The 27282-nt window shown below is 43.3% G+C and overlaps 1 protein-coding gene across 4 annotated transcripts in view; it reads left to right on the top strand.

Annotated features, from left to right (window-relative positions):
* The window catches only part of PLXNA1 (plexin A1), a 529295-nt gene that overhangs the window by 460547 nt on the left and 41466 nt on the right, over positions 1 to 27282 (top strand). For 3 of the 4 annotated variants that reach the window (XM_033926178.1, XM_033926177.1, XM_033926176.1), the window contains 5 exons: positions 3034 to 3176; positions 9960 to 10216; positions 15450 to 15516; positions 24643 to 24789; positions 25258 to 25314. In XM_033926178.1, coding sequence (XP_033782069.1) covers positions 3034 to 3176; positions 9960 to 10216; positions 15450 to 15516; positions 24643 to 24789; positions 25258 to 25314 — 671 coding nt within the window. The remainder of the gene's footprint in view (positions 1 to 3033; positions 3177 to 9959; positions 10217 to 15449; positions 15517 to 24642; positions 24790 to 25257; positions 25315 to 27282) is intronic. The other variant, XM_033926179.1, reaches the window with a different exon arrangement.

The raw sequence follows: 27282 nt of genomic DNA, 5'->3' as shown, positions 1-27282 counted from the left end.
CCGTGAATAAATTCCAACAGCGGGATACATTTATCTAAGCCAGAGATGAATGCCCCTCTCTGTGGTGCATTGATTTGGCCCTAGAGGTGGATAGACAAGACTCCAAAGCTTGTGTTATCTCTCCAGTCCTGGATGCGAGTGTTATCGCGGCGTCCAGCCTGTTTATAGAATTTCCGTCTGTACTAATCTTCATACAAATTGAAGATTTTTTTTGTGCGGTCTCTTCTCCCCCCTTAATTCCCCCTGTTTCCACTTGAGATTGATCGTGGGATTAGCTATTTTCAAAGCACCTCTGAAGCCTGCGGCTAGGGCTTCATTCCAGCAGAGAGACAATGGATTATGTGTGGAGAGGAACTGATGCAGAGATTATATATATATATATATATATATATATATATCCGTTCCATTTGTTACAGTAACGGGTGCTAGAATAGCCCCACCTATACCCTGACACCACTCATGTCCCACCTTACCATGGCCGGATCGTGCCTCCCACTGATCCCAGTCCCACCACCTCACCTTTCACCATTTCCATAGTCCTCTGTACCCTTTTGGCCCTCATACCATTTCCATTGCTCCCTTTCACACCCTCTAGCACCTCTCTCTGACCCTATGCCACCCCTTTTGCCATCTTTTTGTTTCAGGTCCTCACATCTGTCTCTCTCCTGCCCCTTCCATCCTCCCTGAATTCCCCTGTCCATCATCCATAATCCAGCAGCTCACAATCAACAGGTTTGCCACTACCAACTCCCCCTTTTTTTTTTTCCTTAGGAACCTTTCAGTCAAGCTGCCACAGCCATGCCGCCGTAGCCTACTCTCCACCTGGCCAGCGAAAGTCCGCATGCCGTCTCCATGGAAACCCCCTCAATCCATCCCTTCATCTGTAGGCCCGTTTCCTATCACCCGGACAACTATTTGTCGGCGTTAAACCCAGTCCACGTCTGACAATAACACCTCCGCTGTAGAGTGCCGTTCTCTTCCCCCCTCTCATTGCTCACACTATGCGGTGCCGCTGCACATCGGAAGTTCCTAGCCACCAGGAAGCCTCCCCGAACACCCTCTGCAGCACGCAGTCACCGCCCACAGCGCTCTCTGGCCACGTCCATCCCACGGCGCGCTACCGCGGCTTGTGAGAGGAGGCTCCGCTGCGGCTTTTAACTTAAAAATAAATTTCATCCGATAGGGCCGTATTTTCTTGATGGAGGACTTCCGCTTCGCAATTTCTCTTTCGGCCACTGGCACATCTAAGCACGCATGCGCACTCCTGCTGGCCACAGATCACAGATCACGCAGGTAAGAGTGCACATCCGCGCTTAGCATTTTATTATAGTAGATATTATTATAGTAGCCAATCCAGGTCACTAATACCTGACCAAAACCCAAGGTGTAGCAATATTCCATGTTACCAATACAGGGCAAGCAGAGGCTTCCCCCATGTCTTAATTAACAGACTATGGACTTTTTCTCCAGGAACTTGTCCAAACCTTTCTTAAAACCAGCTACGCTATCTGCTCTTACCACAACCTCTGGCAACACGTTCCAGATCTTAACTATTCTCTGAGTGAAAAAAAAAAATTTCCTCCTATTGGTTTTAAAAGTATTTCCCTGTAACTTCATCAAGTGCCCCCTAGTCTCTTTGTAAGTTTTGACGGAGTGAAACATCGATCCACTTGTATCCATTCTACTCCACTCAGGATTTTGTGATTTTGTAGACTTCAGTCCTATCTCCCATCAGCCATCTCTTTTCCAAGCTGAAGAGCCCTAACCGTTTGTCTTTCTCGTACTTTTCTTTAGATTATTGTCCAGAATGTGGTGCTCTTTAATGAAACAGGTATTTGTGTGTAATCAGACGTTTGGGGATAGTAGCATAATAAGGGAACACGGTCTTTGTAAGGGACAAAGGCACCTGTCCTCCTCTCCGCTCCCCCCTGCTTCTTACTGACCTCCCTGCGTACGCCCCTTCCCTTCCCTCGTACCTCTTTAATTTTCCCTGCTCAAGCAGCATTACGAACTTGCTGCCTGCATCGGTGTCGCCTCTCTCTGATGTCACTTCCAGACCCCACGCTTAGGAAGTGAAATCAGAGGGATAGCCAACATGATGCGGGCAGTGCTTTGGCATCTCTGCCCGATCATGGGTCAGATAGTCTTGTAGTTCAGTATAAAAAAAAGAAAATACTGAAGTCACAATGAAAAAACTTTACCCAAACTTATATTACATTATATTGGTGTCTTCTATCCCGCCAATACCTTTCAGTTCTAGGCGGTTTACAGCAAGCGTTGGCCTGGGCATTTCCAGGGAGAATACATGGTTAATAGATGTAGTATACGTCGGGGTCTGTGGAAGGTAGATCGGCACAGGTGTCAAAGTCCCTCCTCGAGGGCCGCAATCCAGTCAGGTTTTCAGGATTCCCACAATGAATGTGCATGAGATCTATTTGCATGCACTGCTTTCATTGTATGCTAATAGATCTCATGCATATTCCTTGGGGAAATCCTAAAAACCCGACTGAATTGCGGCCCCTCGAGGAGGTTACTTTGACACCCCTGAGTTAGATCATTTGACAAATTTATTGGAAAAGAAACGCCCTCGGTCTAACAGTTAAGCCACGCACATACGTTCTGCTATGCAATTCCAAAAATTGTCAAGAATTACAGGAAAACCATGGGGTCCTTTAGAAAATATCACATCCTGCACAGAAGCTGTAGCCTTTGAGCTTGCTCAGTATGCGTGGAATGGTTGGGATTTGTCGTTTTTGCTCGTAGGGTCTCTGAGTGATTGGAAGCTGTGTGTGGCTGGTTTTAAGTAGCCTATTAGCAACCCTTCCTTTTTGCATGCCGAATGATATTTTAATAAATTGCAGTTATTACGAAATTGGATTGGATCCAGGCCAAAAGTTGTCAGAATTCAATTTCTAGAATTACCTCATCTTCTTACTTGGTTCTGAAAACCTCAAATATTTATCCTTTTTAAGACAGATTTTGTAACAAAAATGCTCTAGTTGCAAACGGACTTGTGCTTTGTGTCTAACTCAGCTTTCGCGGAGCTGCAGACGGATATTCACGAGCTGACCAACGACTTGGATGGCGCCGGCATCCCGTTCCTGGACTACCGTACTTACGCCATGCGAGTTCTCTTCCCGGGGATAGAGGACCATCCGGTGCTGAAAGAGATGGAGGTAAAGAGGGAGCTGCAAGAGGCAGTTTTATAAATGGGCACATGCTGTACACTCTGTTTGGTAGATGAGTGGCAAAATGCACTATGGGCTACTCAAAGGACCATGAAGTGCTTTGGATTGTAACTGTTTATGCAGGTCATTATGAATTAACTAGCTTTCTTTTGTATTTCACCATCTCTCTGGAATTATCTTGCAAAAACTATAGAGCATCTTCAACCCACTTATTTGAGATCTAGAACTGTTTTGAAGACATTCCTTTTTGAGAAAGCTTTTTCCACTAAGTTAGATGATTCTGGTGCTGTAAAATATTACATCTGTATATTTGTGTGTGTGTATATATATATATATATATATATATATATCAGTGGTCTCAAACTCGCAGCCCGGGGGCCACATGCGACCCGACAGGTACTATTTTGAAGCCCTCGGAATGTTTATCATAATCACAAAAGTAAAATAAAACAGTTTTCTTGATCATATATCATAAGAACATAAGAATAGCCGCTGTTGGGTCAGACCAGTGGTCCATCGTGCCCTGCAGTCTGCTCACGCGGTGGCCCCTAGTGCTCTAAATGAGTCCAGCCTCACCTGTGCACGTTCCAGTTTAGCAGGAACTTGTCCAATTTTGTCTTAAATCCCTGGAGGGTGTTTTCTCTTTTGCTATAAATTACAATATTATTATTAAGATTTAGCCAAACTATAAAGAGGTTTTTTTTATCTCGTGCAAAATTGTCATTTCTTTAACAAAGATATTAACTATTTTTTTCGGAGGCCCTCCAAGTACCTGCAAATCCAAAATGTTGCCCTGCACAGGGTTTGAGTTTGAGACCACTGGGATAGATTTATCATATAAAACACTTTTTTTTAAAAGTCCAGTTATTTACAGTGCAGGGTAAAGAATTAATAGTCAAGAAAAGCCCCAGCACATGTTGGTAAGTTGTGGAACAGAAATTGATATTTGTGCGGTAACCTGTGTTGAAAACCGAAAGCCTGAATAGAGAGAGTCTTTCCTTTAAAGTTTTCGAATAGTATAATAACAGTTCTCTGAGTCCAAAATACTTTGAGGTCCTGCTAGAATGGCAGATGCTTTACTGTATAAATCCAAAATGACATTTTCCTATCATTTTGCTGTTAATTAGCTAATATATTACAGAGGGAACACCAGTCTGTTTGTGATTCTATCCTTGAAGAACAAAATTTCGTAAATATATACGTTGTAAATAGTTAAAGTAGGGATTCATTCACGCCAAAGATAACAAGTACAGGACAGTTGACAAAATCATAAATAAAGAAATAAACGGAGAAAAATAAACCTCAATTGTGGGTCGCCGGGACTACACAAGTACCCAAAGCTCACCACCTCATCACGGGTTTATAAAAAAACTCCGTACAATTCTATCCTACCAGCTCTGCTGTGCTCACTCATTAAAAACCGGCAATAAAACCTGCAGTAGACTCTTGTACTGTAGATGTTGAGGCAGGCTGCTGACGACAGAGTGAAATGGTGGTGAGCGTGGAGTCGGCGTGAGGAGGGAAGGGTGAAAAGGGGCCATCGCCGCTTTGATGAAGAGTCTCGGGAAGATGTGAGCTTTATAAAGCTATCGCCACCCCAGATGGGAGTGAGAGGCTGACACGTAGCTGTAGCAAACCGCGCATTTTCCAGGCTTAGCACAGTGGACACTCATTAACCCATAGCTGCCTGGACACTTTCATTATTTCCTTCCTTCTGCCATGAATGTCTCAGGAACTGAAGTCAGTGGTGCCACTCTGTGCCCTGAACAGCCTATTAATCACAGGATCAGATCATTGCTATAGATTTCTTTAATACCTTGTCTCTGCTGCTCTGCTTTCGGTTAACCACCTGGGGCCATACATCAGGGCGATATATACTGTAGTTAGCATTTGGAAGCCTGGAGCTGAGGCACCAAGAGCCAGCGGCATCTGAATCCTGGCACTGAATGTCACACAGAATGTGACATTATCTTTTGGTCAGTCCAATTGGTCTTTAGCTGTTGTCATTATCGTGTCACCTTTTTGCCCTGTTTATTAAACTAAATGCGGGATTGCTTCCATGTCCTGTAAATCCTGAGTCTGTGCATGCAGATTGTATAGACTTACTCCTGGGCAGCAGGCTGCTGCTCATTGGCTATTTGTTAACTGTCTTTATAAACAGTCAAGAGGGTTTAACCTGGTTAAACACCACTGAGCAACCCAGTGCATAACATTCATAGGCACTTAACTGGTTAATGCCATTGAATATTGCTGATGACTGGCCAGCTCTTAACTGGTTTGCTTAGGGGTTGGCCGGGGCCGGAGTTTGGGCACAGCACCTGCTTAGCTGGTTAGTGGCCATTTTCAGTCCATTAATCAGCTACCGAGTATGTATTTATTTTAAAAATTCCTATTCCACCTATCAACTAGGCGGATTACAAATGGACGTACATAAAATGAGACCTACAAATTCAACTAAAAACATACTAAAATAAAAACTCAGTAAAAATAAATTCAGCAAGTAGCCATATAAAGTTAGAACAGCCAAAAGACTAAGCCACCAGCCCCATTGAAAGATTGCCGTGCCCACCTTCCGCTACCTCGGGATTCTTAAGTACCAGCTAGGAGTTGCTAGAAGTTAGAGGTGTTTCTGCATTGCTAATGCCACTTCCAGGGAGCCATCTCTACAAAGGTCAGGTAGGAACACTGCAGCTGTGAATCCATAGGGGTCCCATAATGTTCACATAAACAGATTTATACCTGTCATCACTAGCAGTTTCTCCAGCTGGGGCTGCCTTCCATTGCTTTCATTTGCCACCCAAGGGCTCATTCTGTCCAGCATCCGTATTTCTGGCTCCTCATTCCACCTCCTGCCCTCCTTCACCTTTCTCACTCATCACCTTCTCAACATCTGCTTAATTTAGGAATCGACCGTCCTAGGCTTCAAGAGCAAACTAGATGCATATCTCCTTAAGAGAGGCATATAAAGATATGGTGGACTATAAATTACGCCAGGTGTACACCTGGCAGGGCCTCCGCGTGTGCGGATCGCCGGACTTGATGGACCGAAGGTCTGATCCGGAGATGGCAGTTCTTATGTTCTTAGTGCATGTAATAATACATAAATTGGATTCTCGTTTTACTCTCTGCTGAAGCTTTTTTTCCCTGTGATTTGAGTGTTGACTAGTAATCTACATTGTGTTTAAGCACTGATCTAGCAGCTTCATTCTGACATGGATTTTGGTGCATATTTATATAAGTAAGGCTGCCTAGAAATAGCAGTCTTATTAATTAGTCAAAATTGAGTGCTTTTGGCTGGCAACCTTTCTGCTGAGGTCCTTCCACTTCTCACTAGGACTCGGGGGCTGAGAATGATTTGCCGTCAACTATCCAGTCAAGAGTGTTTATTGAGGTATAGATCTCATCTCCTGTTTCATTCCTAAGGTGACCAAATGGCTCACCATGGCTTAAAGTTAGTCAGGCCTGGTTTTGCTCCATTCCATATCTAGATTGGCATTTTCATTTTCTCCAGAATTGGTAGGAGTAGACGTCCACAGATTCAATGGGGACAAAACCAAGGTCAATTCATCCTGCCTCTAATCCAATCCTTCTTGATATATCCTCTATCAAATATGTCTAAATAGTTTACAATAAAAATGCTTCATAGAAATAAAAACAGTATTATAAAAAATTAAAAGGATTTCATAAACAGTAAATAAATGACATGACACCAAGAGGATATGGAGGAGTAGAGTACATCGTAACATCGAGATAAAAATTAAATAGGGAGGGAGAGGGGAAACACAGTAGGTTAGGGGGGAACAAAGTCAGCCTCGAAAGGGATGAGGATTCTCACGTATTGAATGCATCCTTGAATAGGAACGTTTTGAGTTTGAATTTAAATTGATGCTGGTCTGAGATGAAGCAATTGCCAGGGTGCAGCTAATTTCAGCATCTAAACTGTTATGAAATGTGTTGGGGAGGGAAAGGTATACAGACCAGAACTGTGACAAATTCCACTACAGACTGTTGGACTGTGGGAATTTGTACAGTCATCGGGCCATTAAAAACTGCCTCCTCAATATACTGTACTTCTCCTCGTACTCTTCACTGTGACCAGTCTGGTCTCTAGAATAAGCTCCATCCAGTCTGCCCATTAGTGATACTCATTTTAAAAATACATGATTTGTTCACAATAAAACTGACTTGAACATAAAAAAAATACATGATTTGATTAACTTGTCTCTTCTTTGATACTTCTGGGCCGTAGAATGTAAAGCCTGGTATTGTCCTAGGTTTCAAATGCTGAAGCTGCCGTCCAAATTCACTTCAGCCTTCGGGATATCTACCTTAAAGTCTGGCCAGTAACATCCTCATGTTCCATATTAGTGGAGTTCACATTAATGCCCCCCCCAAGCCCATCCTACACTTAAAAACCATATATGGGAGACTGCAGGTTTGTCTAATCAAAACCAGTCTTAGCTCTTTAATTTACATCCTTCGTTTTCTAATTAGAGATCCTCTATTTTTATCCCAGGCTTTTTATATTGAACACTGTACATCACCCTACTCTGCTATGGTAGTTTAAACCAATTAAACACAGTTCTTTGAATCTCCAATTATGACAGCTTTTTAGCCTTTAGCCTGCCTCGGGGTTCTTTAGTTGTCTTTCATAAGAATATAAGAATAGCCTTACTGGGTCAGACCAATGGTCAAGCCCAGTAGCCTGTTCTCACGGTGGCCAACCCAAGGAGTAGCAATATTCCGTGTTACCGATACGGGGTAAGCAGTGGCTTCCCCCATGTCTTTCTCAATAACAGACTATGGACTTTTCCTCCAGGAACTTGTCCAAACCTTTCTTGTTCACAGCCATGGTTCATCTGAAAAGACTTTTCTTTTTTTTTGAATGAAGAATCACTGGTCCCAGTTCTGTTGGACTTATTGGGCCAAATGCAACTCCTTTTCTGCTCGGTATGCTGTTGGATATTACTGCACTGTCCACTTTCTTAATCTGTGCTTCAGTGTCTTTGCATCTCACCATCACTCTCTGTGTTATACCCGGGAAATAGGAGATATTAAAAGTGCCAGCAGAACTCAAGGAGCAGCCACGGCAAGAAGAAAAAAATGATCCAAAAAGCGAAGTAAAAATTAAATAAAACAAATATACTGCTGTAGGCCTAATACAATTTTAATCAAGTTGGCTTTTATTTGTCTCTTTAATCAGAATCAGTGGAGCACCAGCGATTACAGCTGACTGTGAAGGAGCTCTTACACCAGCCGTGATCTAAACCCAACCGTTCACATCATTAATGACTTCTTCTTTAAATTTTTTATTGTGTTCAAATTTAAGTCTGATTAAATATTAAATTCTATTCTGTGCATTTACGTCTTCTAATGATCAATCAGGATTGGGGGGGGTCTGTTCCTGACCCTCCCAGTCCCCCACTAGTGCATTCAGATCTGAGATGCTTTTTCTCCCAGGGAATCCAGAAAGAATGGCATTTCCTGCTCTTTGGCTTCTCTGCTGTTCTTCCCTCTCCTGTGGAGACCTGATAAGATCGCCAGTCAAACAAGACCAATTTCTGAGCTTATCAAACTAGTTCATTTCGGTAGCAAATGGAGCCCCAGATAAGGTCCTACTGTGTGCCCACGTCCGCCTGCGCTCACAGTAGGCTCTAAGAACTGGATTGATTTCACTCGGAGTGAACATTTTGAAAACCCAGCATTGCGAAACCAATCTGTAGTGTGTAGACACAAATCAAAATCCTCAGGGGGGACAAGCAGTTCGATGCTTCTCAACAAAAATTACTAGAAGCCCTGGCACATGCCTTCCACCTTCTTCTCAGATGGACAGTTAAAGAGGCATTTTAAAGAGGTTGAGGGTGGGGGGGGGGGGGTAGAGAAAGCAGTATTTCACAGTAGGACATAAACACTTGGCAGTCTGATGTATACAGTGCTGGCATAGTTGATGGATCTGCAGCCTCAGCACCATGGAGTTGTGGGTTCAAATCCCGTGCTGCTCCTTGTGACCTTGGGCAAGTCATCGAATCCTTCACTGCCCCACGTACATTCGATAGACTGTGAGCTCACCAGGACAGATAGGGAAAATGCTTCAGTACCTAATTTGTAACCCCTGGTGTGGATATTGTGGGTATTCTGCAAACTCAGTGGGCCATGGAGTCTTCAGGGCAAGTTTTGGAAGCCCTGCTTTAAGGCCATTTTATTGAAGTTATGGAGATTACTTACGTTCATCTTCTTTAGTGGACAATGACGTGTAAAAGAAATTTATAAAGTTGAACTTGAACCTTGAGGACTTCAGCTTGGTTTGACTTTGTCTGATTTTTTTTTTTTGGGGGGGGGGTGGGGGGTGGAAGGGGGTTTCCCAGGTTTGTTGGTGAGATCCAAGAGACTCTGAGGGATACTCTTCAGTACCAGCCTCATTTGAAATACTTGAGATCAGTATTTGTCAGGAAATAACTGGGGAGGAGTTTTAAAAAAACACCGACTGCCGCCAGCTTGTGCTGGCTGTATCTACCAGATAAGCAACTTCTGGCTGTCACTGACAGAATATATGTAGGTATTGGTTAACCCTCCTGCTGTCATTATGCAGGGCTGATACTGGTTAGGTGGCAGGGACTCCTGGCTGGTGCCACAGTGTGTATTGGAGTTGGACTGGTATTAGATTGGCATGGGTAGCTCCTGGGTGGTGTCTTTAGGCCAGGCTGATTCCGGTTGGGTGAGAGTGACTTTTAACTGTCATCATTTCTCAGTATTTTATTTCTGTATTTTTAGGTGCAGGCCAATGTAGAGAAGTCGCTGAGTCTCTTCGGACAGCTTTTGAACAAGAAGCACTTCCTTCTGACTTTCATCCGCACCTTGGAAGCTCAGCGCAGCTTCTCCATGCGTGACCGTGGTAATGTGGCGTCTTTGATCATGACGGCTCTGCAGGGAGAGATGGAATATGCCACCGGCGTCCTCAAGCAGCTCCTCTCAGATCTGATTGAGAAGAACTTGGAGAGCAAGAATCACCCTAAGCTGCTGCTGAGGAGGTAAGTGGTGACCCCACTGGTCTGTGTTTGACCTTTAGAGGATTTTTTGAAGTATCTGCAGGTACATGGTGAAACTTAGTACCAGCACTGTTTTCCTTCTGTAAATGCTCCTAAAAATAGTAGGAGGAGAGGGGCTAGATTAGAGAATGGTGTAGATCCCCCAGTTTCACACACACACCCTTTCCTGATCTCTGCAAGCTTCTGAATGGATTTTTTGGAAGGTGGTATGCAAAAAATATTATCTGGAAATAGGCAGTAAACAATTACGACAGTAATATATTCATGCAGTGGCGTGGTAAAGGTAGGAGGCACCCAGTGTGGTGGCTTCTGCAGCATGCTCCTCGCACCAGCATTGGATTTCCCTCTGATGTCACTTCCTGGCCCTGTGACCCGGACATCCAGACACTGCCCTGAGCTTGGGGTCTTCCAGAACCTGGACAAACTGCTAGGTTTTGGAAATCCTTCCGGGCACCTGGACATTCCTCTAAAAAGAGGACATGTCCAGGTTTTCCCAGACATCTGGTAACCCTAGATATTCAGCACTTAAGTGGCCAGGGTAACCACTTAAATAGGAGCGCATAAATCATTCTTACAGCTATGCAGTGTTCCATAGCCACTTAAGTGCTGAATATTGCACTTATCCTGCTTTGGTTCAGCTGGCTTCAAAAACCCAGAAATACATAGGAAACATAGACATAGAAACATAGAAGATGACGGCAGAAAAGGGCTACAGCCCATCAAGTCTGCCCACTCTGCTTACCCACCCCCTGTCTATGCCCTAATGACCCAATTTCCTTATCTTGACCCTCGTAGGGATCCCACATGGGTATCCCATTTATTCTTAAAGTCTGGCACGCTGTCTGCCTCGATCACCTGCACTGGAAGCTTGTTCCAATGATCAACCACTCTCTCTGTGAAGAAATACTTTCTGGTGTCGCCATGATCCAAAAGGATCATACATTTACAAGGATATCTAAGTTGAAATTTTGCTCCCATTGAGGTCACATATTGCTTTAGTTCAAGTAACCTCCTTCTCCTGGTCTGACTTGTTTTTGAAATGTCTGGGAACATGGAAATCTTGCTTCTTAAGAAGGTCACTTCTCTAAATTTAAAAAATAGTCTTAGGAGGGCCTCCCAGCTGCAATTCTTTCTTGAAGGAAAGGGGGTATCAATGCATAGTGCTTTGGCGTGAGGCAATCCTAATTGACTCCAAGTAGAAAGGTCCATTTAATAATTTGAGGAAGTAATGCTACAAGTTTGGTTTTCATTCATTTTATTTTTATAATTCTCTCTAAGATGTGAATTGTCTCCCTCCCATATGTGGGCTACTATAAGAGTTTTGAGCAAATATTAATTCCTCTAGGGTCTTTTAGGCCTGTGTTTTGTTTTCCTAAGCTCTTCTTCTATACATAATGTTTCATGTATTTATATAAATCAATCAATCAAATAAAGAATTAAAAAAAACCAAAAACCCGGAAATACAATGCCAAAGTTTGTACAGGATGCAGCTTTGAATATCCAGGTGTAACACTGGCATTCAGCAAAATGCTCAGCACCTTGAAGAAAATTACTTCAAAAATAAAATACAAAAGAAAACAGCAAAAAAGTAGATAAACAAGAATCCAGTCCCCCCAAAAAATTAAGAATCTAGTAATTCAAAGAAAAGAGAACGCAATTCCTAGTCATCCGTGGCGTAGTGAGGGTGAGTGGCACCTGGAGCGATGGTGCCCCCCGTTCCTTCCCGGACCCCCCCCCCAGTCATTCACACTCCCCTTCCCTTCCACCTCTTTCATTTTCCCAGCAGGAGCAGCATCAGAAACTTGCTGCCTGCGCCATGTCGGCTCTCCCTATGACGTCACTTCCTAGGGGCGGGATCCGGAAGTGATGTCAGAGAGCCGACACGGGTAGCAAGTTTGTGATGCAGCTCACACTGGGAAAATGAGAGGTGCAAGGGAGTGTGACAGGGCAGAGGGGGTCAGGAAGGGGGACGGGTGCTGGTGGCTCCACTAAGATGGCTTAACCGCAGGCTTTCCCTGGCACCTTCCTTCCACTGACAAAGGCTGATATCTGGGCCTGTTAAAAAAAAATACATATTTTATAGATCTGTGCTTCAGAACTCATTTACAAGGATATTTTAGAAAGAAAAGGACCCCTAACTGCAACACACCAGATCTTCTCCTTTGATTTCCTTGGGAAATATCCCAGTGTCACGTTCATCAGGGGGTTGTTGTGGAGGGCCATCATCAGCAGTAGGGGACTCTTTTTTTTCATTTTTAAAATAATGGGATAGATATTTTGTGTGTGTAACCCGGCGTTCTTGTTCAGAGGGTTCCTCTGTGCATATCACGCCATCTCTGTATCACTGTTTACCCAGCTTGTCCCTCTGTCCATTTGCTGTACTACCATCCACGAAGGGGAAGGCGGTGTGTTTTCATGTTTAAACCTCTGGGGCCAGAAGGCCACGTCCTCTCCACTTTCTATGACTGCAGGCAAATCATTTTATTCCCCTGCCCCAGATGGCTCATAACCATAAATTTTCCTCTTTTGACTACTGGAAATTTTCCTGCAGTTTAAGGTGTCAGAAATGTGCCTCCTGCTTGGTGGTTTCTCGGATGCACATGCTGGAAATATTTAATTGCGGAACAGTTTGAAATCTGCTTTGGATTAAAAACATTAATTGGATATCGAAGTGCGTTACACCTCTTTTGTGCATTCTGTCTTGCCCCTTACCGTTTACTGGGTATTTTATGCTTGTTCATCTAAGACTTTGTCTTGTGAGATGAATTCCCTTTCTGTTCATCTAAAACCACTTCTTTGTTGGAATTTCTAAGATACAGCATCAGATCAGCAGCGCTCAGCTGGAGAGGAGCTGTATTTCAAAGCGCTAAGAGCCAGGCAGCATCAACTGAAGTCTTGATCGAGTCCAGTCAATAAGTTACACAGATAGCGAGGAAAAGCAGGTGCCGATGAGGCAAATCTGCCTGTCATACCCTCAAAATTATGGCTGAAAATTTTCTCTGCAATTCCGAAGCCTCTTCGCTAATGCGTAGCAACCACGTAACGCTAGAATGCATGCACGAATTGATGCAGGCTGTTATTTCCAGGCAAGACGGTTCTCCAAGGGGCCCTTTTTGCTAACACATAGCGTATTAACCACCAAATTCTCTACATCCGTTGTGTATGCAAATCGGCGTGCGCAGTTGATATGCGTACGCAACTTAATTGTTTAACAAGCCCAATCCGCACTAATAATTCGCAATTAACACCTCATAACCGACGCCAATTGTCATTAATTAGAAGACGCGCACACAGCTCAGTCGGCGCATTCTATAAAGCGCTGGACGTCTGCTCTAGTGCGTGAATCTCAAAAGGGGGGCATGACCAGGGGAGGAGCGTGGACGGATCACGAGCGTTCCTAAAAGTTAGATGCACTGTTAAGAGAATGTGACCAATCCAAGCATAACTTAGCTGCAGGTGTTTACTAGTGCTGCCCGATTCAGGGAAATTTTTTTTGATTCAATTCAGCATATTGAATTGATTTTTTTTAAAATTTGATTCAATTCACTTTTCTTCCCAATTTGGTGTGGTTTGTTGTTTTTTTTTCTTTAAATGTCCTGGCAGGTTTATTTTGTAGTCCACCCCACCCGCTTTGCCCTCTCCAACCCCACGCCGGCGCTGTGGTGTAAAAATAAAAAAGCCTTTTCCTCTCTTAGTTCCTGTCTCGCGGGTGTACTGATGATGTCATCAGTACACAGAAGGCCCCCTTGAGAAGGCCACAAAGCAGCCTGTGAGTGCTGCTGGCCCGAGGCTCCTCTGCAGCAAGGTATTTATGGTCGCGGTCGGCGAGAATCGGTTGGGAGGGAAGGATGGAGGGTCAACCGAGGGTTCGGCAACGGGTCGGGGGAAGCGCGGCTGCCTATGACTAGGGCTTATTTTGGAGGAAACACGGTAGTTAGCCCAGAGGTTTTCAGGTACAGTGGGGGCTGCCTCATGACATACAGTAGGAATTTAGCCTCGAGGGAGAAGACCAACAAGGCTTTCATCCCATTAGCTTCCAAACTGGCAAATGCAATTCACTGCAGTCGCATCAGTGATTACAGTAAATCAGTATTTTACAGAGAATGAACTCATTATCTGTGGCTTTGTTTAGCAGTAAAAGCCTCCCATTTTTCTAGTGCTCCCATCACTCTTCTCTCCCCTTCCCCCTGGGGCTGTGGGAACCACAGAGATACCTTAATATGTTTTATAAAGCTGTTAAATTAGAAGTCATAAAGCCTCTTAATTAAGAACTGTTTTAATTTTAGGTAACCTTCTTGAAGGTCATCAACTTTGTGTGTGTGTCTGGGATTTAAAGTTGTAACAGACAAGCTGCAGGTGAGACCTTTTTGCTGGCCCGACCTAGTGCATATCTGACTAGCTCTCAAGAGGCGTATTCAGCTTACTGCACCGACCCATTGAGGGATACAAATGTATGAAGTTGGTCCATTAAAATGGTCTCATCTCTTCCTCATTAATTCTGTGTATGTAAGTGGACTAACTCAGCAACTCCTTAATATCATTAAGTGACAGGCAGTAATGATTAATGACCTGGGTCTGCCTCAGAAATCAAAACCAACCCAACTCAAAGATTTGGAAGATTTGTCGTTGAAGAGTTCCATGTTGGACTTGTACTTCCAACCTTTCTATGGATGCACTGGGCAGAAACCAGGACTGGAACAGCTGTTTAGAGATCTCTTGTTAAGTGGTATCCATGCAGGGCAGGATTAATTTTTTTTGTGGTCTCTAGGCAAACAATGCATTGGAGACTTCACCTCCATTGGAAAATATATGCATTTTATTGCTCTATGAGGTTCTAACTTCAGGAAAAAAAAAAACTGGCAAAAGGAGGAAGCAGCAGGTAAAGAGTGTTGTGTGCTAACTGGAGGACAATTCACCAGGGTAGGGGTTATAGAGAGACCTGGGGGGGGGGGCAGCCATGGCTCTGGTTGTCCCCTCCCCCCATTCATTCTGCCAGCAGCTCACATAACAGGGCAAAATTCTGCCTTGGGATGTTGGGAGCCGTTGAACCACGCATCCTGGAGAGAATCCCCTCCTAAACCTCTGGGCCCTAGGCAAATGCCTAATTTGCTTACATTTTAATCCTGCCCTGTAGCCTTGGCTGCTAGTGGTAATCAGATATAGCAGGGTTCTCCTCATTCCGCATCTTAATTCCCCTCTCTATATCTTATTTCAGGACAGAGTCTGTGGCTGAGAAGATGCTGACCAACTGGTTCACATTTCTACTCTACAAGTTTTTAAAGGTAAGACTCTGAATTACTGCTGTTGTGGCTCTGGGGAGTAGGAGGCAGCGTGACGGCGTGCGGCGTCCTACCATGGAAATGAATTCTGAAATCTCTTGACACTTCCTTTATTGGCTTATCGATTAGGCTGGAGGACTCCTCATATGAGAAGACTGTGTTAATTAATGGTGCCTTCCACTTAATTGTAGCGTCGCTTTGTTAAAGGATTTTCTGTGTATGATTCCAGAAGAAGGTTGGAAATGAGCTGATGAAGATTGCAAAGATCCTTTTTACCCTCCTCCCTGGAAGCTAGAGTGTCAATTCGATTCCTTGCTGGGCTGTGTTTTGTCAATAAACCTTTCTAGCACCAGGGCTTTTTGATACGGTTTCTGGAAGTGGTTTTCAATCTGTTCCTCAGGACATACACTGCCAGGTTTTTTAGGATATCCACAATGAATATGCATGAGATAGATCTGAATGCTCTGTCTCCATTGTGTGCAAATCCATCTCATACATATTCATGTCACCAGGTAGGCATCTTGCCTTTTCTGTTGTATTTGTGTGTCTGAGGATAAACCGTGTCTTTGAATTAAAATATGTTACTGCTAGTTAACACTCTCACAAAGATAAAACTACTATTCTTTTCCTACCCGATATCCTTTCCCAAAGCTAATTTTATTGTAACTTTACCTCCCTCCCCCAACCTCCCTCTTGGACTTTTGTCAGTCAAGTCTGTCTGTCTTCCAACCACAATGTTTTAGATACTATTTTATTCTTTTTTAACTATTGTAATCCGTCCAGATACAAGAAATGAATAAACTAAGAAACACTCTAGACATTGATTATGTGAGTACAAAAAGCAACTATATTTCCGTAAAAATGCAGAGTGCTCAGGTTGGAGACCTGACGTTGCAAAGGAGCAACGAAATCAGTTTTCAAACCTGTAAACCGTGTTTTTTTGAACAAGATGTAAAGATGTTCCCGTTTATTGTACAAAAAAGCTCACTGAACACGAAGCCTTTTGTAACATGCAGTGACATGCAGAAATACTGGGCAGTAAGTTCAGCGGGAACAGCCGTCTTACAGAGCATGCAGAAAAGAGCAGTTTCAGACTGGGGGTTGCATGTGTACTTCCCTCATATACACACGGAATACAAATTTTTTAAAGCCACACGGACAAGAAGAGTCGGTTAGAAAGCTGAGTTCCACGCTTGGAAGTTTTGTCTTTTTTTTAGGTGGATTTTAAGAACATAAGAAATGCCTCTGCTGGGTCAGACCCGAGGTCCATCGTGCCCAGCAGTCCGCTCACGCGGCGGCCCAACAGGTCCAGGACCTGTGCAGTAATCTTTCAAGTTTTCAAGTTTCAAGTTTTATTCAACATTTGATTAATCGCCTATCATAATTACTAAGCGATTTACATTTACAGAAAATACATAATAAAATGTTAACAATAATATAATAAAAATCTAAAAATCATTTTTTAAAAAACTGGACAAATTTGGACAGGAAACATTGGGAATGAGGGGGAAGAAATACAATTTATAATAGGAAAGGAGGGACCGATAAGGTCTATCTATACCCCTCTATCCCCATTTCCAGTAGGAATTTGTCCAATCCTTTCTTGAACCCCAGTACCGTACTCTGCCTTATAACGTCCTCTGGAAGCACATTCCAGGTGTCTACCACACGTTGGGTAAAGAAGAACTTCCTAGCATTCGTTTTGAATCTGTCCCCTTTCAACTTTTCCGAATGCCCTCTTGTTCTCTTATTTTTCGAAAGTTCAAAGAATCTGTCCCTCTCTACTCTCTCTATGCCCTTCATGATCTTGTAAGTCTCTATCATATCCCCTCTAAGTCTCCTCTTCTCCAGGGAAAAGAGACCCAGCTTCTCCAATCTCTCAGAATATGACAGGTTTTAAGGCCAGAGAGAGAAGCAAAAGTGCCCCTTCACTCACGCATCAAAACCTCAGGTCCAATGAGTAGTAGGTTGGACTTTAGGAGTCACTGCTCAGGAAAAGGATCTACGTCGTAGGCATCATCACAGAGGACTTAAAATTCTTTGCCCAGTGTGTGGCAGTGGCCAAAGAAGTAAGGTGAATGTTAGGAATTTTTAGGAAAGGCATAGAGGATAAGATAGAGAACATCACAGTGCTTTTTAATCACTCCGTGATATGACCACATGTATGTCGTTCTGGACGCCGCATCTCAAAGAAGATTTGGCAGAAAAGGTATCGAAAGAATGATCAAAATGATTAAGGGGAAGAAATGACTCTCATATGAGGAGAAGCTAAACAGGTTGGGGCTCTTTAGCTTGAAGAAGAGATGGCTGAGGGAAGATACATGTTAGAGCTCTATAAAATCCTAAGTGGAATGGAATGAGTGAACACCAATTTTTTGTTTATCAAAAAGGTGTGGACTCGGATCCTGAAATTCACTCCTGAAGTTATTCCTCCAATTAATAAAATTTATTATATACCTACGGCTTTTAAAAAAAAAACCTGGGAGCGAAACAGGTGATTCAAGAATCTCAAAAACAAGGAGTTCCTATGGATTTGGAGAATTTATCAGCAATGTTGGAGGAATCTGTGTCGATAATAGAGAGAGCTATGTTGCTTGATCTTGCTGCAATAGCGTTTATTGCCACGCACGCTAAACCCGCACTACGCGGCTAGAACTAACACCAGCTCAATGTTGGCGTTGGCGTCTAATGCGCGCAGCAGTTCTGCATGCTAAAACCGCTATCACAGCTTAGTAAAAGGAGCCCTTAAATGCAGTAATGGAATTTTACTTTTGTACTGCCCGGACTCTTTTTCTGGGGCAACATGTATGGATCCATCCTGATGTCAATGAAGAAACGCAGGAAAGTTGAAAGCTTTCCATGAGGCAGGAGACCAAGGAATTAGGAGCCACTTTTCTACTTGCATACCCGTGCAAATGTTTTTTATTAGAAATGCTGGGGTGAAATATATTTTCTATGCACCAGACTAGCTAAGGGCATTTCTGGACTTAAGGGGATAATGGATACTTAAGAGGAGTTGATCCGTTAAGCCACTTTATAATTGTTTGTTTTCCTATAATTGTTATTTTAAAAGTTCCTTTATTCCTCTGGCTGCTTCCCTAAATATAGGGGTCTAAGAAGAAAAAAGTATTGTTGCCTATATTGTCTGTTTTTGATTTGAAATTGGTTTTCCTTTCCGTTTTTCTTGAAACAAATGTATTGCTTGTAACATATTTTCAAATAAATAAATAAAATTTAAAAAAAAAAAATTGTGGAAGCTAAAGGGGGTCATAGGCTTGAAATACCACTTTTCTGTGAGTATAATTAAACTGGTTTACATATACGTACTAGGGGACATACCATCAAGTTACATAGTAGCGCATTTACAATAGGAGAAAATATTTTTTCACACATGGAATTTTTTCTCAGATGATGTGGTAAATGCAGTTGGCGTAGCTGGGTTTAAAAATAGTTAGGAAAAGTTCATAAGCTGTTTTTAAAATTCCATGAAGATAAGCAGCATGGAATTTATCTACTTTCTGGAATCCTGCCAGGAAACTTGTGACCTGATTTGACCACTGTTGGAAACAGGATACTGGGGGCTTGATGGACCTTTTGTCTGACACAGTATCGCACTTCTTACATTCTTATCCGAGTGGCTGGGAAACTGATTTTTGGGGCTTTGAACTGTGTAGCTTCTGCTCACAGTGCTTTGTTTATCTGTCATGTATATTTTAAGGTGGCTAGTTTGTAGTTTTAATTTTTACTCAACTTGTTGATTTTCTGAAACTACAGGCCAATAAATCCCATGCTGTTCCTTGTGACCCTGGGCAAGTCACTCAGTTCTCCATTGTCTCAGGTGAGCCCACTGGGACAAACAGGGAAAATATTTGAGTACCCGATTGTAAACATAATCTTCTATACCGCCACAATCAAACGATTTCTAGGTGGTTTACACAGAAAAGAGCTGGACAATCAGCGAAGTACAAATAGTTAAAAGTACATGTTTCCTATGTAGACCAGATCCCACCTTGTGCCTACCTGCATCCCTGGTGGTCCAGCGACTTCAATGGGGGAGAAGGACAGCCCCTTGTGGCACCTTTGGAAAATGGCTTCCCTGACCTCTGTGTTAAATCCTGCTAGTAAAGCTTGTTTCACATATTTGGAGGATTTTATTGTATTACTTTCAGAAATTTCATTTCTCTAGTTTTTCATGTGTTTTCAGAAAGAAATCCACATCTACATTCACAGGTAATTTTTGGTTAACAGCCACATGGGGAAAATGCACTGAGGAGCTTCTGTGGCAATTGGCTCCCACGATGCATTGTGCCAGGGATTCTATTTAGACCTCCATCCCACTGCCCACAGGCACCTCCCTACAACTAGAGTTCTCTAGCAAAGTTCTGGGCATCACCATAGATTCCTCGCTATCCTTCAACGACCACCTCAACTCCCTGATAAAAACATGCTTTCACAGCCTTCACATGCTGAGGAAAGTGAGGTCCTGCTTCCACCAAAAACACTTTGCAGTACTCGTACAGTCCATCATCCTCTCCAGATTGGACTATTGCAATTCCATCTACCTTAGCTTAACAAAGAAAAGCCTCCACAGACTCCAACTAATCCAGAACACCGCGGCCAAACTCATCTTCTCAAAAAGCAAATTTGACCATGCCTCTCCACTCCTGTCCAAGCTGCACTGGCTTCCTGTCATCTCCAGGGTACATTTTAAATGTGCCTGCTTAACCTTCAAGATGCTCCACGGCATCCTTCCACCTCTTATTCCTTTATCCTGGAATTCCTCAAATCCATTCTCCACCAGATCCACGCAAAAATTAAAACTATCCTTCCCCTCCTCAAAGGGTATCTCCCTCGTCGGTAAACTCGGGTCCTCCCTCCACTTCAGAATCGCTCAGCTCTGGAATAGTCTCCCTTCCCCTCTCCGCAACTTGAGCCCCCTTCTACCATTCCGTAAGCTTCTGAAGACTTGGCTCTTCTCCAAAACGTAACCCGTCCCCTCCCTATTATTATCACACCCAACCTCTCTCTTACTTACTTTTATAAACCCACTGGAGTTCCGTTGCTTCCTATCCATGTAAACCGTGTCGAGCTCCACCTGTGGAGATGATGCGGTATATAAACCCAAGATTTAGATTAGATTAGATTAGATTGGATTAAGCACATGTAGGAATTTGGTTCTGATTGAAATGGCCTTTGTCTTTTTCCACTCGGCAGAGCTTGGTTTGAATTAGAATAACACAGTTCATGTGTAGATCTAATAAAGTATTTTTTCCCCTATAGAACAAAAAATAGAATGGCTTTGTAACTGGAGTCAAAAACTCTTGTTAGTATTCTATAAATGATGCAGTGACGTGAATTATATACCATGACTGGTGGTGAAGCAGCTGCGAATTTAACACTGGCGTCCTATACAGAATTGCGTCTGCCCTAATGGACAGACACCTAACCCAGACTCTCTAACCATCACCCATGTCACTGGCACTGGTTAGACTAGAGAATCACGCCTGCTTGATCGAGGGATCCCTTACCATCAGCTGATTGCGGCAAGGGAATCCCCAATCAGCTGAGTTGGCAGACATCCCCAAAGCTGCACAGGGGTGTCACTGCTTCTGGGGGGGGGGGGTTTTCAACTGCAGGAGGGAATGGGCATCCCTCCGGCCAATTTTGCTATACGGGGGGGGGGGGGGGGGGGGGGGGAGGAAGTGGGGTGTTCCCTATCGCAGCTGATTGCTGCAGGGGTATTTTCCCCCCGATCATCTGAGCTGGCAGGCCTCCCCGAATTGCCAGCTCATCTGATCGAGGATTCCCTTGCTGCGATCAGCTCAGCGGCCATATCTATTTGAAATGTAGGCCTGCATTTTGTTGGCCTACATTTCAGGGGTCTGTCACTGTCCTAGGGAGATGCCTAGGGCTGCTTAAGCTCACCCAAGGCCACTTCCAGGCAAAACCACGCCCAGCCTTGGGCGAGCTTAAGTGTCCCTAGGAGTCTCCCTGCACCTGTGACCAATGCCTACATTGTGTGTCCTGATTGGTGGTAGGATGCCTAGCACTGACTACAATCAGGACGCCTGTTTATAGAATCTGCCCCAGAGAGCCATAGTTATCAAAGTGGGCTACTGTTAAGATGGGCTATTTTGCTACTAACTCCTGTGGTTTTACCATGGGTCCCATTTTTTGGGCCTGTGGTGGAAAGCGTCTGGTAAGCTGCTACCAGATATGGACTGGCCTAACCCTGGCTATTCAATACCAGGGCATGCACAGTTTCCAGCACTGACTATCTGGGTATGTCCGAAGATCCTAAAGTTGATGCTCAGCCCTACATCTGTCCCTAGCCCACCCTAACCTATCCACTTACAGGATGGCTGGTTAGTGGACGTATTCAGTGGCAAAGGGTTCCCTTTTATGCTAAGAGAACCTGTGCTAAAATAACTCAACTTGTGGGAAATAACAGTGGCCCACGTTGATAACTTCTTCCCTTTAAAAAAATTACCCCCACAAGTCCTATCAGTTTGGGTTCTGCCTGTTATAAGTAGTTTTTACAGTGTGTATTGTCTTTCTTCTTATTTTTTTTTTTTTTTTTGGGGGGGGCTGTTTTTTGTTTTTTACTTTCTCATTTATATTTTTTGTCTTGGTTTTATGTTGTTTTATTATTTCCCATTTGATCTTATGTTGTCTGTTGTAAGTTGCTTGCGTTATGCTTTTGGTCAGATGCCACAGAAATTTAAATAAATGAATCGTCATCTCTGTGGATAGAAACCACCTTGAAAAAGAGACATAGACTGTGACCAGCAAACAAGTGGCAATATATTCTTTATCTGTCCGTTACTGCTCCAGCAATATTCTCAGGGCATGTATATTTTACAGCTAGGAGCAATCAAACCCCATGCAGAAAAATATAACCCTTTCCTCATGCCCGGCGAAAGATTTGAGTTCCTCATCGTCATGCTGATCGAGTTGTATGTCCTCCAATCATCATTTTACTTACTTTGCATTAATAGAATCAGCTGTTACTAAATCTGGCAACAGCCAACTCGGGTTGTCTGCTTTTCCCGTCCTTCCCCAACGTTCCTCCCCCATATTGACTTAACGAAGCCACGCTTGCAAATGAAACATAATTTCAAAGACAAGCGTGTGTTGGAAGGTCTGGGGATGATGTATGCATGCTCCTGTTTGTTAGCAGCTGCCTCTTTAATTACTACAGATGCTAACGAGATGTTAACAGCATATGGTGACAGCAAGAGCTTTTGCACCATGCACCAAAGAACAGTGTGCTCGGACAAGGAAGTGGGGGCAGGGGAAATGAAAAATATTGGCAGTTTTTCTCCTTTTAATTGCTTTCCATTAATATATTTAGAACCTATTTGATGGCAATTGAACTGTACTGTTGATATGTGATTGTCAGGTTTAAGAGAGTGTGGGGCAGGGTTAAAGCTAGAGCCTTAGCACCCTGAGCTTGTGGGTTCAAACCCTATGCCGGGTAAGTCACTTAATCCTTCTCTGCCCCAGGTACATTAGATTGACTGTGAGCCCACATAGGGAAGATGCTTGAGGTACCTGTATGTAAACCACTTTGAGTGTGGTTGTAAAACTGCAAAAAGGCCCAATACCTTTCCCTGATGTCATAATGTCTCATTCCACCAATAAGAGCCAACCTCATCAGTGATGTCACAATGGTTTCATTGTTCTATACTTGGCTCACTTTCGATACTCTATTGGAGGAGAGTGTGGTTCAGTGGTTAGAGCTACAGCCTCAGCACCCTAAGGTTGTGGGTTCAAACCCTGTGTTGCTCCCTGTGACCCTGGGCAAGTCACTTGATCCCCCTCGTGCCACAGGTGCATTAAATAGATTGTGAACTACAAAAGGCTGGTATTCAAGTCCCAATTCCTTTCCCTAAATCAGTTGATGCAAGAGGTGGCCAGAATGAGGTCTTGTCAACATGATTAGAACTTTCTACAAGAAAACATGGCAACTCAATCAGCCACCTTGGTAGTCAGGACCTCCTTGATGGCACCAAGAGACGAAGTAGGCCGTCAAGAGAACAAGAAGTTCATTGGCTTTAGTGAAGTTCTCTTCTGTTAGAACAGGGGTAGGCAATTCCGGTCCTTGAGAACCGGAGCCAGGTCAGGTTTTCAGGATGGCCACAATAAATATGCATGAAATAGATTTGCATCTCAAGGAGGCAGTGCATGCAAATCCATCTCATACATATTCATGGTGGATATCCTGAAAACCTGACCTGGCTCCGGCTCTCGAGGATCGGAATTGCCTACCCCTGTGTTAGAAGGTCTTGTTTGGTGCCAATGAAGAAGCTGCCTTGTGCATGTTTCGTTTTCAATTATTAATATTAACTTATTTGCTTTTTCTGAAACATGTTTCTATTTCTTGAAAGTTGTAAGCATGTTCTTTCATTTTGAGCTCTGGAGTCATGATGGCAAATCTGTTAACAAATGTTCAAGGAAACAGCTTGTGTTTGTTGTCACCATGTGTGTCCCTTATACCTTCTTAATTAAGCAGCAGAGACATCCATTTCTCAGGGATTGCTTACAAACTAGGATGAACTTGTGGAGCACCAGCTAAAAGGCTACTAGACCTGCACATGGTTTCTAGAACTGTATACTATTTGAGAGTGAATGCAAATGCACACTCGTGACACCTAGAAACTTATCTGATACCACCATGACATTTCTCTATCTTTTTTTGTGGTTTTGGTGTGGCACTTGGTGGGCAGTTTGCCCTCTTCTCTCCCCCCCCTCCCATCAAATTGAGTTCCTGCGGGGACGGGGACAAATTTGTTCCCATGTTATTCTCTAGTTTTGATAGCAGCTGCATCTTTGCTGCCCCTGAGAAGTTGCTGCCCTAGGCGATCACCTAGTCTTGTGTAGTGGTTGAACCTACCCTAATTGCAGCCTTCAATTTTATGCCTCTCTGTTCTACCCTTTTAGGATAGAAAAGTTAATTTTATTTTTGGATTTTCCCTTTGTACAAATTTATTCCAGCAGTTTTCCTTGGGATTCTACTTTGTGCTAGACCCTTACTATGCTAAACTTTTGAATGGAGGAATATATTGAGTCGGGTTAGAAATTATAGAAAACAACTACTCTATCTTGTCTTTTTTCTTGCCCCCTCAGGAATGTGCTGGAGAACCGCTGTTCATGCTCTATTGTGCCATCAAACAGCAGATGGAGAAGGGGCCTATCGACGCCATTACGGGAGAAGCCAGATACTCGTTAAGCGAAGACAAGTTGATTCGGCAACAGATTGACTACAAAATGCTGGTTAGTAGACAGGAGAACTAGAGAACGACACGGTGACAAAACTCATCACCGTTCCCGTCCCCGCGGATAACCGCGGAAAACCATCTTCATGTCATTCTTTAAAGAGAGAGGGAAGAATCAGAGTATGAATGGCCGCAACCACTGACCCACAAGCTTTGCTTTGAAGAATGCTGGTGTAGAAGGACTGAGGTTGAAATAGACACTAGAAAATGACATGGGATTATTTCCCGCGGTAATCCGCGGGGACGGGAACGGTGATGAATTTTGTCACCGTGTCATTCTCTAAGGAGAACTTTGCAGGAGGAGGGGTTGATTTTTGTGTCGGCTTTTTTAACAAGGTCTTTAAGTACCGGACTGCCTAGCAGAGAGCGGTTTCTCTTTCAATGACCTCTTTCTTTCTCCCTTTCTCTTTTTTCTCCCTCTGTCATCCCCAAAACTAATCTGCCCTGCTCATATAATGGATTGAAGAAACCTTATCCCGATGAAATTGCGCTGAGCGACGAAACGTGTTGCCGCTTGCCTCAAGTAAGTTCTGTCGCAGCACCTTTTGATCCCATGTAGAAGTCAAGCAAAAAAATTAAATAAATAAAATAAGAGACAGAGAGAAATGGAATGACTGATTGCAAGTCTTTTGTAATGGAGGCTAGTTGTGAAAAGGGACTTGTGACTGGTTTCTTCAATCCATTTTGTGAACTCTTTCCTTGACGGGCAGCCACCACGAGAGTGCATGTCCTTCATCAGTCATACATAACATAGTAAATGATGGCAGATAAAGACCTGAACGGTCCATCCAGTCTGCCCATTAGTTATTCTCATGATTAAATTAACTTGTCTCTTCTTTGATATTTCTGGGTCATAGACTGTAAAATCCGCCTGGTATTGTCCTAAGTTCCAAATGCTGAAGTTGGCGTCAACTCCAGCCTAACCAACCATCCTGTTTGCAGGATATCTACCATAAAGTCTACCATCCTCATGTTCCAAGTTAGTGGAATTCCCATTGATGCCCTCCCCAGCCCATCCTACATCGAATCACCATATATGGGACACAAACTGTACAAGTCTGTCCAATTCCGGCCTTAGTTCTTTAATAGAGATCGTTCCGTGCTTTTTTGAACTCCACCACCTCCCTCGGGAGGGCATTCCAGGCATCCACCATCCTCTCCGTCAAAAAGAATTTCCTAACATTACTCCTAAGTCTTTCTCCCTGCAACCTCAAGTTATGCCCTCTAGTTTTACCATTTTCCCTTCTCTGGAAAAGATTTGGTTCTATATTGATACCTTTCAAGTACTGTATTTAAATGTCTGTATCATATCTCCCCCCTGTCTCTCCTCTCCTCCATAGTATACATATTTTGGTCTTCCAGTCTCTTCTCATACACAAGGGGTATATTACCTGGCCAAATGATAGTGTGTTTTTGAACTATTATTTTTTAAACTTGCATTGATTTTGTCTTAATTTCATTTCTCTGCTTTTCATATTGAGGATGATGTAACGGGGAACCTATGAGAAGAATAGAAGAAGGTGCCTATTTATAGGCCTCATGAGTGCTTATGTCTTTATATAATATTCTATATTCACACAATTTAGAAGAAACTTTTAATCACAATTATTCATTGATTATAAATTACTGTGTACAAAATTCCAGATAAAAACACCTGTGATGAGTTACTATTGAAATAAATATGTATTCAAAATTTTTGCCGATTTCAGAAGATATTTGATTTGCAGTGAATCCTTTGGTGAAGGTCTTTTGGGACCTTCCATTTTTGATGGTTATTTAGAACAGTGAGTGGCGCCCTCTTCCCCGCCCCCCCTTCTCCCCCGCAACGCACACACGCCTCCCCTTCCCCTTTTAATTTTTTGGTACCTTTTTTTACTTCTCCGGCATGAGCAGCATGCCCACATCGGTATCAACTCGTCCTTTGATGTCACTTCTTAGGTGCGGGTCCCGGAAGTGACATCAGAGAGAGCGCCGATATGGTCAGCAGCCTCGCACCGGGGAAGTAAAAAAAAGTACAGGGGAAGGCAAGGGGCGTGCATACATGGCAAGGAGAGGAGCCAAGGGGATGGACAGTTATAGGGGTGCTGCGCCCTTAGGAAGACAGCCCCTCCCCCCTGCTTCCCCTTTATTACACCACTGAAAGCAGTGATTTGAAAGAAAGGTATCTAACCTGAGGGACACCATATGTAGTCTTCGCTCCTGAAGATGCTTTCAGCGAAACATAGTCTGGTGTTGAGCAAGACTAGTTTCAAATGGTTGAAAAATAATGATTTTACTAAAACGTTACCAAGGACTGTCCTTAAAGGGACTGTTTTGAAGAAATTATACTTTAACGGGACTTGGTTTAAGATTATTCTTTGTTTCAGTGAAATAGTGAAGGAGAGTGGGCATTGTTGTTAGCAAAAAAATGTGAATGCTTATTTATTTCATTTGTAACTCATCACTGGTGTTTTTTTTTTTTATATCAGGGATTCTGTACACAGTAATTTAT

The sequence above is a fragment of the Geotrypetes seraphini genome, chromosome 17 (assembly GCF_902459505.1).
Source record: "Geotrypetes seraphini chromosome 17, aGeoSer1.1, whole genome shotgun sequence".
Taxonomy (NCBI): domain Eukaryota; kingdom Metazoa; phylum Chordata; class Amphibia; order Gymnophiona; family Dermophiidae; genus Geotrypetes; species Geotrypetes seraphini.
Note: the sequence above shows the minus strand (reverse complement) of the source record. Positions and strands in the feature narration are given on the sequence as shown.